The following is a 16581-nucleotide window of genomic DNA, read 5'->3' on the forward strand; positions in this document are numbered from 1 at the left end:
GAGCCTGAGCCTTAGGCTGATGCTGTGCAATGCCAGGTCCGTGGTTAACAAAGCCCCCCTCATTTGCGAGCTGATTCAGGAGGGGGGAGCGGACCTGGCGGGCATTACAGAGACCTGGCTGGGCCAGGAGGGGGGGGGGTCCCCCTCATAGAGATGTGCCCACCAGGTTTCTGCGCATTTCATCAGCCGAGGGCCCAGGGTAAGGGTGGGGGAGTGGCGGTTATTATAAAGGAAGGTCTTGATCCTAGGGAGGCCACTGTACCTCAGATAGCCGGATGTGAGTCTCTCCTTGTGAAGTGGGGTCATGGGATGCAGGTGGGCTTGCTGATTACATACCTGACTCCCTGTCGCATGGCAGTGGCCCTGCCTGAGCTCCTCAACGTAATAGCCGGGGTGGCAGTTGATACCCCCAGGCTTTTGGTTATGGGGGATTTCAACCTGCTGTCCATTGGTGAAACGTCTGAGGTGGCTCAGGAGTTCATGGCTTCCATGACAGCAATGAACCTGACCCAGTTAATTCATGGCCCTACTCACACGGGAGGACACGCTCTGGACTTGGTTTTTGTCTCTGGTCAGTGGTTGAATGGCCTAGATACAGGGGACATAGCCATCGAACCCTTGTCATGGTAAGACCATTCCCTCCTTAGGCTTGACTTTCTGACTGCCACACCCCACTGCAGGGATGCAGAACCGATTAGGTGGTTCCACCCCAGGCGCCTGATGGATCCTGATAGGTTCCAGATGGAGCTTGGGCCATTTCCTGAGACTCTGGCTCACGACTCGACTGAAGACCTGGTGGCCGCCTGGGATAGAGCGGCCGCTGGTGCTTTGGACCGGGTTGTGCCTCTGCAGCCTCTGACCCGGCGTCGAACCTGCCCAGCTCCTTGGTTCTCCGAGGAGCTGAGGGAGATGAAGCGCCGGAAAAGAGCCTAGAGAGCGGTTGGAGGGCTAGTCATTCCGAATCTGACCGAACACTGGTGAGGTCTCATATTAAGACCTACTTAGTGGCGATAAAAGCGGCAAAGTGTAATTACTTTTCCGCTCTTATTGCGTCGGCAGATAACCGCCCAACTGCCCTGTTTAGGGTGACCTGCTCCCTTCTCCCACCTGGGAGCGCGGGAAGACCCCTTGCAAGAGCGATCTGAGGATTTTGCGCAGTATCTGCACAATAAAATCGCTCAAATTCAGGAAGGCTTGGACTTTGACTGGGTGGGTTCAGGTGGGATGTCTGAGGCGGGTCTTGAGAATGTTATCTGGGATGAGTTTGACCCTGTGACTCCTGAGAACGTGGACAGGATGCTGGGGAGGTTGAATGCTACCACATGTTTATTGGACCCGTGTCCCTCCTGGCTGGTGCTGGCTACCCGGGAGGTTAGACGAGGCTGGCTCCAGGGGATTATAAACGCTTCTTTGAGTGAGGGTTTTCTGCCTCCTGCCTTGAAAGAGGTGGTGGTGAGGCCCCTCCTCAAGAAGCCCTCTCTGGATCTGGCTGTTTTGGCAAACTATCGTCCAGTCTCCAACCTTTGCTTTGTGGCGAAGGTTGTTGAGAGTGTGGTGGCGCGACAGCTCCTGCAGTACCTGGATGAAACTGTCTATCTAGATCCATTCCAGTCCGTCTTCAGGCCTGGGTACAGCAGAGAAACGGCATTGGTCGCATTGGTTGATGATCTCTGGAGGGCTCAGGACAGGGGTTGCTCCTCTGTTCTGGTCCTATTAGACCTCTCAGCGGCTTTTGATACCATCGACCATGGTATCATGCTGTGCCAGCTGGAGGAGTTGGGAGTGGGAGGCACCGTGTTACGGTGGTTCTTCTCCTATCTCTCCGACCGGTCGCAGTCTGTATTGGCAGGAGGGCAGAGATCGACCTCAAGGCGCCTTGTTTGTGGGGTGTCACAAGGGTTGGTCCTCTCGCCTCTCCTGTTCAACATTTATGTGAAGCCACTGGGTGAGATCATCCGTAGTTTTGGGGTGCAGTGTCATCTGTACGCTGATGACACTCAGCTGTACATCTCCACCCCAGAGCACCCCAATGATGCCCTTGAAGTGATGTCCCGGTGCCTGGAGGCTGTGCGGGTCTGGATGGGGAGGAACAGGCTCTGACTCAACCCTTCCAAGTCCGAGTGGCTGTGGTTGCCGGCGTCCCGATATAGCCAGCTGGTGTCATCGCTGGCTATAGGGGGCGAGTCATTGGCCCCCACAGAGAGGGTTCGTAACTTGGGCGTCCTCCTGGATGTATGGCTGTCTTTAGAAAAGCATATAACAGCCGTGGCCAGGGGGGCTTTTTATCAGGTTCGCCTGATACGCCAGTTGCGCCCCTTTCTGGATCGGGACTCCTTATGCACAGTCACTCACACCCTTGTTACTTCCCGCCTGGACTACTGTAATGCTCTCTACATGGGGCTCCGCTTGAGGAGCACCCGGAGGCTCCAGCTGGTCCAGAATGCGGCCGTGCGGGTGATTGTGGAGGCGACATGGCGCTCCCATGTAACACCTCTCCTGCGTGAGCTGCACTGGCTCCCGGTGGTCTTCCGGGTGCACTTCAATGTATTGGTTCTCACCTTTAAAGCGCTCCATGGCTTAGGGCCCAGGTATCTACGAGACCACGTTCTGCCACCGATAACCTCCCACCGGCCAATACGCTCCCACAGAGAGGGTCTCCTCAAGGTGCCGTCGGTCAAGCAATGTCAACTGGCGGCCCCCAGGGGGAGAGCCTTCTCTGTGGGGGCACCCGCCCTCTGGAACGAGCTACCCCCAGAGATACGACTGATCCTGGACCTCCATACTTTTTGCCGGGCCCTGAAGACTTTTCTATTTCAGCAAGCCAGGCTGGCTTAAAAGTTTTAACTGGTTAATTTTATGGGTAAGGGGTCTTAAATTGGGGAAGCCAAATTAATTTAATCATGTTTTAAATTATTTTAATTTTCATATTGTATGCATTTTAATCTTAGCTGTTCACCGCCCTGAGTCCTTCGGGAGAAGGGCGGTATAAAAATTTAATAAATAATAATAATAATAATAATAATAATAATAATAATAATAACAACAACAACAACAACAACAACAACAACAACAACAACAACAACAACATCCCTTCCTCTCCGCCCACCCACTCCACTACCAGAAGGTCCCTCTCTGTGCTCAACCACCAACCTGAAACATTTTATGGCTCACCAATGACAGATTGGACTCTTGTAAAAAGGCACACATTTCAGAGGAATCCACTGGTTTCAATGTATTTGTGTGAGTAGTTCTGTGCAAAATATCCTAGCTATTGCTACTAGGTATGGAGATTCTGAGATGATAATGACTTGTGCCTGCTGGGAAAATTTGCACTGACAGCTTAATTTCCACATTTAGGTTGCAGTCCTGTGCACATTTTCAGGGGCATAAGTCCCACTGAACAAAATGGAACTTGCTTCTGAATAAACACACATAGGATTGTGATGTAAGTCTTTGCTTTCTGTGTTGCTGTGCTGTTCTGCTCACTGGTTTTGTTTACACCAGGATACACTATTCCATTGTTCAAGTCTTTTTTTAAGTGAGATATATGGTTAAGTGGTATAAGAAGAGACAAGGAAATCCTCTCTTGAACCCGATAATTCAAACTCATCAGCAAAAAGCCTTGCCCATGTAATGAAAAGTTAAATACCTTGGCTTACAGTCATGACTACTAGAGATCTGCTCTTTTAAAACACACACATGGAACCATAAACATAAAAAGAGAATATTTTAAAGTTGGTTGATATTTGATTTTGCCTAAGAAGTTAAAGATGGAAAAAGGTGACAGTTGGCTTTCCCCTGTTTGCTGGGACTCAGCTGAAGGCTTTGCTGAAGAATTCTAAAGCTTGAGTTTCAATACTCTGTAATTTTGATCTGTAGAGTTTGTTCCTGTATTTTAAGTCCATTCTGACATACTCACTCCCTTCTCCCCTCCCTTCCTCTATTCCAGAATCACGGAGCTGTGTTCACAGAGGCCACCTGATTCTCAATTTTGTCTCTTCCCCTCCACCCCAGATGTCCTCATTCCCTCCCGGTCGGTCACAAGTGAAGTCTGACCTAAGAAAGCATTCCTGATATGAAGCTAGATCTTGGGAGGGGAGTGGGCTCTAACCTCATACTCTCCATTTCCCAACCTATTTCTTGGACTTTCCCGGAATCAGGTTTGTTAGTTGTCATAACATAGTTCTGGTTCTATGATATGAGTGTGCAGCATAGATTGGGGAGGGAAAATAAGGGTAAAAATAAAATCACATCACTTTTTCAGTTGGTCTGATGCCATTCACCAGTTCTGTTACTAACTGAATTTCTTCTCTAAGAATGAGCTCTTGGGATTTTGATCACAGCTTGCTTTGACAAGGTTCTTTTGGGAATTTGGAATCTTTGGAATCTGATAAGGCATTCTTTCCTTTACTGCTGATTCTTTAAGAAAAAAGTTAGGTGTGATTTCCAAATAAATAGCTCCATTTTGGGAAATAACCCTGTGAGTCTGAAGAAGGCACATTTGACCAAGAGAGGTGGTTTTGATGGTGGGGGTTTTAAAAAGAGAAGTTTAAAATTAAATTTGCAAACTTTAATATTCTGACTTGAATAGTCAGAAAAAATATTAATTAATCATTATGGTAGCTAATACTCTATTTGAAGACCAGAAATCAAGCAAATAAGACTTTACTCAAAATCTTAGGGCTGTCCACTATAGGCAGTTTTGACATCTTTTTGATTGAGCTATAATCAATAAACCTTGTTATAAAAGTAAATAATCTGGTCTCAAGATATGGCCTTTGATGAAGAAGAACTTTCAGCTAACATTGGAAGGATCTTGGTCCAAGGAGATACATGAGAAGATACATGTCATTAGAAAGACTAGATTATGGTTTAGATCCATGCTCAGCTTCATATGATGACTTCATAGCAAAGGTTGGCTGAAGAAAAGTAAACTACACATGATCCACAAAACTTTCTTCTGAGCTTAGTCATCAGAAACAAGCAATAACACTGCAGCTCAAATGGATTCTCCCTAGAGTCAATTATTGCTGCTTTCCAGGGTGTTATCCTAGAGTATTTCTGGAGCTCAATGTGAAAACATTTTAAACATACAGTTTCATCAGCTCTGAACCTTGATCATTTGTTCCCAGTAGACACACCCTAGTTGAATCTGGAGCCATTTGCATGCTGGGGGAGGGGGGAAGCTTTCAACAGAGCTGAATTTCTATTCCATTGTTGTTTTAGGGATATGTTTTCATTGCAAGAGAAATAGATGTCAATCTGTAGTTACTTCCAATGAGTAGAGATTTTCAAAACTACCATACATTTCCAAACAATGCCATATAGGAAGCCATGACTTATTGCTAACCTTGTTCTAGTTTAAAATCACAATGTGATTCCTCACAATTTCAGCTTCACTTTCTTGACTCACCCACCATGCTCAATAATAGTTGTTGCAGCTGCTTGGCAGATGATCATTATTCCACACAGTTCTGCCGAAGGGGATGATAATACCTCCCATGTCCTCCAAAAAATAATTGGAGATCCTTTATATTTCCATTACTCCATCAGTGAAATCCAACTTTATTGAGCATTATTTCCATAAAGATGGAAATTAAAGATGGGAATTGTTCCAGATTAGGAAAGGCTGCCTTTTTCTCATTTTCCCTGCTACTCTTCCTGGTGCTGATAATTGTTATTGTCTCTGCTACACAGTTGCTGGTCAGCTGCATGGCACCTTCTGGGTGTAGCACAGGGATGGGTGGGCTGTTGCTTGGAAAAATTGGCAGAGTGCACTGCCCCCACTGTGCTCAGTGAAGAACTTCCCACATCTTTCCAAAATCTATTTTAATAAATTTCTGTTTTAACAATCTGTCTTGCTTCACAGTGTCCTTCATTTGAGGAAGAGTTCTAGTAAATGGCACAAACAAAATGAAGAAATGTTAATGTGAAATCAGATAAAAGCATCTAATCCCAAATGAGACCATGTTATTTTCAGGCTAAGTGATATACTGTAATAAATGAGATCTACTAAACATGTTATTTTTTTACACACAACTGTGGAATTAGTTCCAAAGCCTTGTATAGGTATGAGTTTCCTAGATAGTCACAGGCAAGTTTCTTTCTCAGTGGCTCTGTTCTCATGGTGACCTGAAGACACCATAGCTATCTTCAGGGCTGGCAACAGATTTGAGAAATATCTAATTGAAGTGTCTATAAGAACATCAGCAGTGTCCTGAATTGGAACCCTGGCTCATCTAGTCCAGTAGTCTGTTCTCACAGTGACCAACCACTGCACAGGAAGCCTACTAATCTCCCCGCAGGTGGCTTTCAGAGGAAGTCACTGCCATCAAGGCTAATAGCCACCAATCCTCATGACTTCCATGAACTGATCTAATCCTATTTTGAAGCCAGCGAAAGCAGTAGCCATCACCACCAACTCTTGTAGTACCCCCTGCAACAAACAAAATATCTACTTTTTCCCCACATCTACACAACAGCATCATTACAAACCCCACTGAGTATACATACAAGATTATTCCTACCATATATAGGTAGTTCTCGGTCAATGATGGCAATTGGAACTGGAATACCTATAGATAAGCAACATGGTTATAAAGTGTGACATTATTGACTGCACCATTTAGCAACAGCAATTCTGACATTCCTGCTTGCCGTAGTTAAGTGAATCATTGTGGGTTCTTAAACAAGGATATCATGCAGTCGCCATTTGTAACCTCCTACCAGTTTACCCATTGACTTTGCTTACCTGCTGAGACCCTCTCTAGCCATGGCTGTGTCCAATCTCTTAGCAAGGACGTAGCTGTGCGATCTTGTCCAGGATTGGAAACTAAGCAGGGTTGGTCTGAAGATGTATTTGGATTAGAGACTCACAGAGAACGTCATTATACAGTTTGGATTAGGGAAGCAAACGACTCCTGGAAGAAGGAGGCAATAGCAGACCATTTCCATGCTGTTATCAGGGAAACAGCCTTAAGATGTCAATATTTATTTATTTAATAAATTTATACAGCCATCCAACTCATACATGACTATGGGCTGCTAACAAAATAAGAACAAACTGAAAAACAGCTAGTGTTAAAACATAAAACAGCATAGAATAGCAGCTGAGAATACTCAGAAACACCATATAATCAATATAACCAGACAACAGGCCCACCCCTACTATCAAGGTTCCAGGCTTGACAGCAAAGCCCAGTTTTTAATGCCTTATGAAAGGCCAGCAAGGTCTGGGCAAGTCTCATCTTGGGTGTGGAGACAATGAAATTCCAAAAGGCAGGTGCCATAGCAGCAATATGCAGTTAGTGCCAGGAGTCTGCTGAACTATGGCTGCTATATGCATGTCATTGGTCTGGGTATGTGCAGACTTGAGAAATGGCAATAATGATTGATTGTGAGTACTTTTCATGTCCATTTTAGTAAGGTAGTTTCCTGGGCCAGCACAGATAAATTCTTTGTGTGTGTATATATATGCATATATGTACATACAATTATGAAGAGTTTTATAATAGTCACATTCCTTATTTATTATAAGTGATTATATGCTGCTTAATCAAATGAAACTAAGTGGTTTATAAAAGCTATATAACAACAGCAAACAAAAAATACACACATATCATAATAAATTCTAGGAATAATAAACAAAATAAACAGCACCCACACTGTAATGATATGTGGAAATACCTTGGAAGATAGGAAGAAGAGCCGCAGACTACATTATGATCAGATAAAAGGCAGCTGAGTCCACAGAAAGAATAGGGGAGTGACAAATGTCTCAGAAGGGACCCTCCCTAGTTTCTTGGACTGTCAATATGAAAGGGAAGAGATATAATTTCAGACTTGCAAGTTTCTGTTAATGTAGCTTTACAATTTGAGATCAACAGACCCGCAATCAGGGCAAAGTGGAGGAATTTGCACAAACACTCAAGGAAACTCTCCCAGGCCCAGCTGAAATAAATGCATCTGAACGATGGGAATATTTCAAGAATGCTGTTTATAACACCGCCTTGCCAGTATTTCGTAAGGAGATCAGAAAGACAGCAGATTGGTTCGAAGCCCATTCAGAGGAGTTGACCCCAGTGATTGAGGAAAAAAGGAGAGCTCTAAGTGCATATAAAGCCTGTTCCAGTGAGCACAACCTACAGTTTCTGTGAGCTGCTCGAAGCAAAGTCCAACAGACTGCCAGGAGATGTGTTAATGATTATTGGCTGCAGCTTTGCTCTCGGATCCAGATAGCAGCTGACACAGGCAACATCAAGGGGATGTGTGATGGCATCAAGCAGGCCTTAGGTCCAACACAGAAGAAATCTGCCCCTCTGAAGTCTGCTACAGGTGAGGTTATCCAGGACCAAGCACAGCAGATGGCATGCTGGGTGCAGCACTACCCTGAGTTATATTCCAGAGAAAATGTGGTAACTGAAGAAGCATTAAATAACATTGAGTGCCTGCCTGCCTTGGAGGAGCTTGACAGTGAACCAACTTTAGAAGAACTAAATGCGGCCCTGGATTCCCTTGCCTCTGGCAAGGCACCTGGGAAAGATAACATCCCTGCTGAAGTTCTGAAGTGCTGCAAAGAGAACATCCCCACTGAACTGCATGAAATCTTCTGTCTTTGTTGGAGGGAAGGTGGAGAACCACAGGACATGAAGGATGCAAATATCGTCACACTGTACAAGAACAAAGGTGACAGGGGTAACTGTAACAACTACTGTGGCATCTCTCTTCTTAGTGTTGTAGGGAAGCAGCTTGCCCGTGTCGTACTGAAGAGGCTCCAGGTGCTTGCAGAGAGAGTCTATCCAGAATCTCACTGTGGATTTCGAGCCAACAGGTCCACTATTGACATGGTATTTTCCCTTAGACAGTTGCAGGAGAAATGCAGGGAACAAAGACAGCCACTTTTCATAACCTTCATAGATCTTACGAAGGCTTTTGACTTGGTTAGCAGGGACGGCCTTTATAAAATTCTCCCCAAGATTGGATGTCCACCTCAGCTCCTCAATATCATCAGGTCCTTTCATGAGGAAATGAAGGGCTCTGTAGTTTTTGATAGCTTAACATCAGATTCCTTTGACCATAAAGAATGCAGCACACACAAAGTCCATACAAACCTTAGTTTACTAATTAAGGACTACTAATGAGCTTTCTTAGTAGTTGTTCAAGTACAAGTACAGTTTAAATCAGTCTTTTCTGAACAAGGGCTGTTAATTTAACTTCATTAACAGCCGACAAGAGTCCAAGGAATAATAACTCAATTCTGAGGCACAGTCTTTCAGATAACCGTAAGCTTACTGCGGTTGGCAGAATGCTCAGAAGCAATTTGCAGGAAAAATGACAAGAGAGAAGCAAGAGCCGATCAGACGTTTCTGGAGTCAATATGCGAAGGAATATGAATGAAGTTGTTTTCTGCAGATTGCCTCAGTCATCGTCATTTCTTAAATAGTCTAGGGGAGTGGCCAATTAGCCCCAAGCCTTACTTTTGAGGAGACCTCCTCCTGAGGAGCCATTCCTGCCTTTTGGCAGCTCTGCATGCCTGTGCATTGAGAAGAGGCTCCTCCTCTTCTTTCTCTTCACTTATGGGAGCTTATGGAGGTTCTGAAGGCCCTGGCTGAATCCCCGCCTCTGACACCAAATCTTCTCCAGCCTCCTCATTGTCTGACTCGGGTGCCAGCTGCACAGGCTGCTGGTGAATCACCACACCAGTCTCCTTGCTGTCGGAATCAGCTACCAGCTGCACAGGCTGCTGGCGGGCCACAACACCCAGAGGTGAATTTTAGCAACAGGTTCCTTGGTTGTGAGCTCTGTGCCTTGCTTTTTTTTTTTGTTGTTGCTTTTTTTTCTGCCTCTGAAAGCCTTCGAAACAGAGCTTCAGAAAAAAAGGCTCCGTTTGGGGGCTTCTTTTCTGAAGCTCTGTTTGGGGGCTTCTTTTCTGAAGCTTCGTTTCTAATGCTTTTTTCAGCCTCTGAAACCTCTGTTTGAGAACCTGGGGGGGCTACATTCGGAGTATAAAACGCACCCAGATTTTACCCTCTTTTTTGGGGGGGAAAGGTGCGTCTTATACTCTGAAAAATATGGTACATGAAGATAAATGTACAATACCAATACAGATTCTTCTTCAATGTAGTAGCAGTTACAAGCAAAACACAAGCCAGCAGTACAGCAGAGATGCAAGTCCAGACTGGTTTCAGTTTCATTTCTCAGCACAGCACAGAGCTGAGCCATGCCCAGCCTCCAAACTGTTTCAGCTCCCATTGGCTGACTTAGTTGCTATGCCTATTCATTGACTGACCTTGTTATCATGTCTCTGCCAGTTCATGAATATTCTGACAAAGAATATTCATGAACAGACATTCTGGAACAGACATAAATCCAATTAACTTAATATTCTTCCCATGGTGCACTCCACCCAATGGCTTGGTCATTATGTCTGCCAAATTGTCCTCTGAAGAACAGTGAAGCAAGCTAATCAATTTACATTTTATGGCTTCCCTGACATTACAATATTTAATGTCCACATACTTGCTTCTATTCTTTACTCTGTCACCTGTTACCATTTTAATGCAGGCAGCATTATCCTCATACACGTTACAGCTTCATTTACCTTTCCATTTAAATCCTGTAACAGCTGTACATACCAGGATACCTCTGAACAGAGTTGAGACAAAGCAATAAATTTTGCCTCCACAATAGAAATGGCTACAGTTGTTTGCTTCCTTGACTTCCAACCAATTAAAGCCCCTCCAAACAATACCACAATCCTAGAATCGGACTTTCTGGTTTTTACATCATTTGCATAATCACTATCAACATAGCATTTCAGTTTTAATTCTTCAGAGACCTGTATTTGAAGACCCAAATTCACAGTTCCCTTCAATACCTGAGAATCCTTTTTATACCCATCCAATGCAATTGCATTGGTGCAGCAGTAAAGCAACTCAAAATGCTTACTGCACAAGCTATGTCTGGTCTGGACCACTGTGACAGATATAACAGGCTCCTATTGCTGACTGATATATCTCTTGATCACAGGCTTCACTTTCATCCTCACCCAAACTGTTATGAAAATCTGTGCTCATAGGTGTTGGAGCAGTTTTACAATATTTCATGTCATCTCTCTCCAACAACTGTTCAATTTTTCTTTTTTGACTGACAACATAACCACCTTTCTTAGTTTTTTGTATCTCCACACCAAGATAATTTTGTATTTCTCCGAAGTTCTTTAATTCAAATTTCTTCTCCAACTTATTAGCAAATTCTTTTACCTGTGATACATCCTTTGCAATGAAACAAAGATCATCCACAAATGCTAATAGTTGACAATCCCCACCTTGTAACTTTCCAGTGTATATGCAACCATCAGCCTTGCAACTCTTGAACCCAAGACCCTTCAATGCAGTATCTAAACATATATTCCAATTCCTGGCTGACTGCTTCAGCCCATAAATGGCCTTGTTCAATTTGTACACCGTGTTAGGCCTTTTACTTTCATACCTTGGTGCTTGAACCATGTAAATTTCTTCCACTAATTCTGCATTGAGGAATGCAGTGGTTATGTCAAAATGCCAAATTTTATGGCCATGTGCCACTGCCAACACTATTGCGAGTCTTATGCCTGCACTCTTTACAGTTGGCATGAATACCTGATCATAGTGCACATTTTTCATCTATGAAAAACCTTGTGCCACTAATCTTGTTTTATATTGTACCTCACTATTGGGTAGTACTTTCTTCTTGTATACCCACTTGCATCCTATGGCTTTACTACCCTGTGACAAAATCATAGATGTGAACATGTTAGGTTCACCCATGGATTCCATTTCCTTGTCCATGGCTTCTTTCTACTTTACTTGTTCAATTTTAGGTAATGTCAATACTTTCTTATAGTTCCTTGGCTCAAACCACACATTACACACCTTTACTTTACTAGCAGAATACCTGTCAAGTGGAATCCCCTTCTTCCATCGCTCTGACCTGCGCGGCATTGACTGTTCCTATGCTTGAACCCTCTCTTTCTTCATATCTTTTTCAGCTTCTCTTCCCTGAACGCTGACACCTTCACTAAGTGTGTTACCATCACTAAGTGAGTTACTGTCACTAAGTGGATCACCATCACTAAGTGAATCACTGTCACTAAGTGGATCATTCCATAAATTTGTATCAATTCTGTTCCAATTTTGCTCTGCAAAGCTAGCAGACCTAGAAATTACTATTCTTTTGCTCCCATCGCTAAAGCGATAGCTTTTTGAACCAGGCTCATAACCCATAAATCTGATCTTTCTAGCCTTTGGTTGTCCTTTTCTTCTAATTGCCTTTGGAATATGTGCCCATGCACTGCTTCCAAAAACACTTAAATGTGCCAGAAATGGCTTTCTCCCATATAACACTGCATATGGAGTATCATTAATAGAGGAACTCTACAGTCTATGGATTAAATAATTAGCAGTCAACATGGCTTCACCCCAATATGACCTGCTCAGACCAGAATCCTCCAGCAGTGAGTCCTTCATCGTTTGTAACACTCCATTCCATCTCTCAACAACACCATTCTCAGCTGCTGTGTACGGATTTGTGCATCTGTGTTTTATACCTAACTGTCCCAACCATTGTTGAAAACTTGTTGAGATGAATTCTGAACCTCTGTCAGTCTGCAGCTGACATACCTGTTGTTTATACCTTCTTTCTACGAAGCTTACCCATTACTTAAATTTCTGTAGCACCTCTCTTTTACTCTTTAGTAAATAGCAGAACCCAAACCTGCTGTAGTCATCTACAATGACCAGCACATACTTTGCTCTTCCCAAACTGGCTTGCCTTGGCCCAACCAAATCTGTATGTACCAGCTCTAGAGCTCTTGTTGTCTGCCTTGTGCTACTTTTGCTCACTGGGAATGCCTTGGACTTTGATGACTTACATACTGAGCAGTTCAAATATGCCTTACATCCCTTTAAATTTAATCCTTCTGCAAACTGGTCCATCCTTTAAAAAACTTTGAACCTAGCATGGCCAAGCTTCCTGTGCAAGAGATGAACACATGAATCATATGGTGCCATATTTCCAAATGTTTGTGCACATTGAACCTTTTGTCCCTGCAACACATAAAGATTATCCTCTTTTATGCCCTGTGCACATACATTCCCATTTCTCTTCATGAGACACCTCCCATTTGCAAATTTGGTCTTAAATTCTTGCTTGTCTAAAATAGAGACACTCAGCAAATTATGCTTCATTTCAGGCACACATATCATTAAACCTTGTTTCCAAATATGGAATTTGCACACTGCCTCTTCCAATGACTTTAGCCTTCTGGTCATTTGCCAAGGCTACTGCATCTTTAGCAGCTGGATCCATTCTGTAAAACAATTTAGAATTATTAACAGTTGTTTGACTTGCCCCACTGTCTATCAACCATTTGTCTCTGCTATTGCAATAGCTAGCTGTTGCAACAGCAACCTGTCCATCTTGCAATTTTCCATGCAAACAGTTCCTGTTTTACAAATAATTTCTTCTTTAAATGTGTTCTTTCACCACAAATGAAGCACCACCTCTGTTGCTGGGCTGTAATCTGATATCTTCTGCTGCTACATTTCTCTTTGGAGACATCCAGTCTGTGGAATTTTCTGTCTTTCTCTCTGCTCCTTGGGCTCTCATCTCAGGAATTCCTCCTCATGGCTCTTTCTAAAATGGCGCTTGTTCTCCTCAGCAATCAAACAAGCCTTTAAAGCCTCCAAATGCAATTCCTGTTCTGGTCTGCACTCAAATGCTGCAGAAACAATGTCTCACATTTCATTCAGACTGTTTAATACTCGCAGCACCTTCTGAGATTCAGGAAACTGCAATCCATGCTGTTCCAACTCCACAAATAAAGTTTGCATTTGTACAAAATGCTGTTCCACAGATTCTCCTTGTTGCAAACAGGCTCTGTATAAATTTCTTGATAATTGTACAATATTCCATGCTGACATACTCACATGCACACTTCTCAACTTCAGCCAGACCTCCTTTGCAGTCTTTAAATCAGCCACATTGAGAAATTGTTCATCTTCTAAACTTAAGATGATATAAGCCATTGCTTTATCAAGCTGCCTCTGCTCTGTAGCAGCAAACACATGTGGTGGATTTACATCGATATCCCAGAGCTCCTTAGCCTTCAGGAAACATTCCATCTTTGCAGCCCAAATAATAGAATTCTTCTGTCCCAAACGAGGCAGAGAGCTCTCCTTAAATTCAACAGCAGCCATCCTGCAAGCTTTCTCTGTCTTGTTTCTCCTTTTAAACACAGGCAGTCTCTCAGCTTAATCTTTCTGCCAGTTTTTCTGTTTGCTCTGGGCCCATAACTTATCAGTGTTTGTTGCAAAATCAAATCCAGAAAGCGCACACAGGCAGACTGATGCAGCAGGATTCATTAACTTCTTTATATACATAATAATACATGAAGATAAACGTACAATACCAATATAGATTCTTCTTCAATGTAGTAGCAGTTACAAGCAAAACCCACAGCCAGCAGTATAGCAGAGATGCAAGTCCAGACTGGTTTTAGTTTCGTTTCTCAGCACAGCAGAGCTGAGTCATGCCCAGCCTCCAAACTGTTTCAGCTCCCATTGGCTGACTTAGTTGCTATGCCTATTCATTGGCTGACCTTGTTACCATGTCTCTGCCAGTTCATGAATAATCTGACAAAATTTGCAGATGACACTAAGCTGGAAGGAACATAGGGGCCCCATACTAATCTGTGTTTGTTAACACTTCAATGCACCTTATATCATATAAATATAGCAACTGTATGGCTTACTCAGATTATTGTGTTTTTCAACACCAATTTTGTTGGAAGTGCCAATAAAATAAATATACCGTATTTTTCGGAGTATAAGACGCACCTTTTTACCTCCCAAAAGGGGGTGAAAATTTAGGTGCGTCTTATACACCAAATGTAGCCCTGCCCACCCACTGGCTCCCACTCTTTGGCCTGTGCCTCCAGCAGTTACCTCCTTGCAAGCAAACAGCAAGAAAAAACAGCTCCTTTCAGCTTCAGCATAGGTTAATTAGCACAAGTTGATTAGATCGGCCTCCTGACTCTCAGCTGATTTGCTCTCAGCTGTTTTACGCAGGGCTCTGCTGCTTGCTGCTTGCTGGAGCAGATTTTCCCCCCTAGCTATGCTGAAAAACAAAACTGAAAGTAAAGCAGGCTCTTTGCTCCAACGTGGCAAAATGAGGCAGAGATTTCTTTTCCTTTTTCCTCACCAAAAAAGGTAGGTGCAAACAATGGGAAATTTAGGGCAAAAGAGGGGAGTTCAAGATTTTAAAACACAAAAGAAAAAAGGCAAAAATAAAAATGGGAAAGGAGAAAAAGAAAAAGAAATGAAAGAGAAAGATGTTATACATATTTAGAATTGAAATATGAATAGTAGTAAGAAATAAATGGGAAATCATGATTGTAAAAATGAAATGAATAATAATTGGAATATTTTTCTATATGGGCAAAATTTTGGATTACTGGGAGAGTTTAAGATGTGAAAATGAGTAACATAAGGGGAAAGCTGTATTTAACTAGGGAATTGTAATAATTGAGATACTATTAATTTTATATTGCGTTGAAAGCAGAAATGGTTAAGTTGTGGTTTGGAGGAATATATGGGGAAAATTATTTGGTTTATTATTATTGGTAAATATAATTAATTGATTTGTAAGAAATTGGATTGCATGGAAATAATTGGAATATTCATGTTCATATTGACTAATATACAAAAAAGATAGTTATATAACTAATTGATTTATATAAAAATGTTGAATTTGTATTAAACAATTGTAATATTACATAATTAACCAATGTGAGGATGGATATAAAAATAGATGACAATGGGAAGGGGTATAATATAGAATAGAAGGGAAAAATTGAATTTGATTAAGATTAGAGATGAGGATGAAGGGTAATATTGGTTTTTTAAAAAAAATAGATGAGGAATAAATATGGCAAAAAGGAAATATGGAAATTGTAAATTTAATTGAAATGACTAAACACTGTTCAAATTTGTGAACCAGCCAAATATTCTGTTCAAAGAAAATACATTGTATGTTTGTATGTGTGTTTGTCTAAAAAATAAAAAAAACCTTTTTTTAAAAAAAAACAACTAAAAAAGGTAGGTGCGTCTTATACTCCGAAAAATACGGTATGTTTAATTTTATCGACCATTTACATTTTTATTCCTGTGAGTAGTTGTCATAGGGGCCCCAGTACACTGCTTTGCCAGGGGCCCATAATGCTATTAAGACGGCCTACTTGATGGTATTCAGTATTTTGAATACTGAATCCAGTTCTAGTCACCATGATTCAAAAAGGATGCTGAGGCCCTAGAAAGAGTACAGAGAAGAGCAACAAAGGTGATAAGGGGCCTGGAGGCTAAAGCATATGAAGAAAGATTGAGTGAACTAGAGCCCCTATGTGAGAAGATGGGTGATTAATAAATTTGATAGATTAGATTAGATTAACAGAGTTGGAACCCCCCACCCAAGCAGGAGACCCTAGATCATTTCTGACAAATGGCAGTCCAAAAGAGAGAGAGAGAGAGAGAGAGAGAGAGAGAG

The 16581-nt window shown here is 42.5% G+C and overlaps 1 protein-coding gene and 1 long non-coding RNA gene across 9 annotated transcripts in view; one reads left to right on the forward strand and one right to left on the reverse strand.

Annotated features, from left to right (window-relative positions):
• The window catches only part of PLPPR2 (phospholipid phosphatase related 2), a 32833-nt gene extending 26979 nt beyond the window's left edge, over positions 1–5854 (forward strand). For 4 of the 8 annotated variants that reach the window (XM_034434546.3, XM_087886524.1, XM_087886522.1 and 1 more), the window contains 2 exons: positions 3358–3445; positions 3950–5854. In XM_034434546.3, the coding sequence (XP_034290437.2) occupies positions 3358–3400 (43 nt within the window). In that variant the 3' untranslated portion in view covers positions 3401–3445; positions 3950–5854. The remainder of the gene's footprint in view (positions 1–3357; positions 3446–3949) is intronic. The other 4 variants (XM_034434542.3, XM_034434545.3, XM_034434543.3 and 1 more) reach the window with 1 other exon arrangement.
• On the reverse strand, positions 5807–6835 carry LOC117675647 (uncharacterized). The gene is made up of 3 exons (XR_004594256.2): positions 6752–6835; positions 6528–6575; positions 5807–5892 (listed from the first exon to the last, which is right to left on the reverse strand). It is a non-coding gene; the product is annotated as an uncharacterized LOC117675647 (long non-coding RNA).
• Between the last annotated feature and the right edge of the window lie 9746 nt (positions 6836–16581).

This window comes from Pantherophis guttatus, chromosome 2 (assembly GCF_059756535.1).
Source record: "Pantherophis guttatus breed Tessera chromosome 2, ASM5975653v1, whole genome shotgun sequence".
Lineage (NCBI taxonomy): Eukaryota > Metazoa > Chordata > Lepidosauria > Squamata > Colubridae > Pantherophis > Pantherophis guttatus.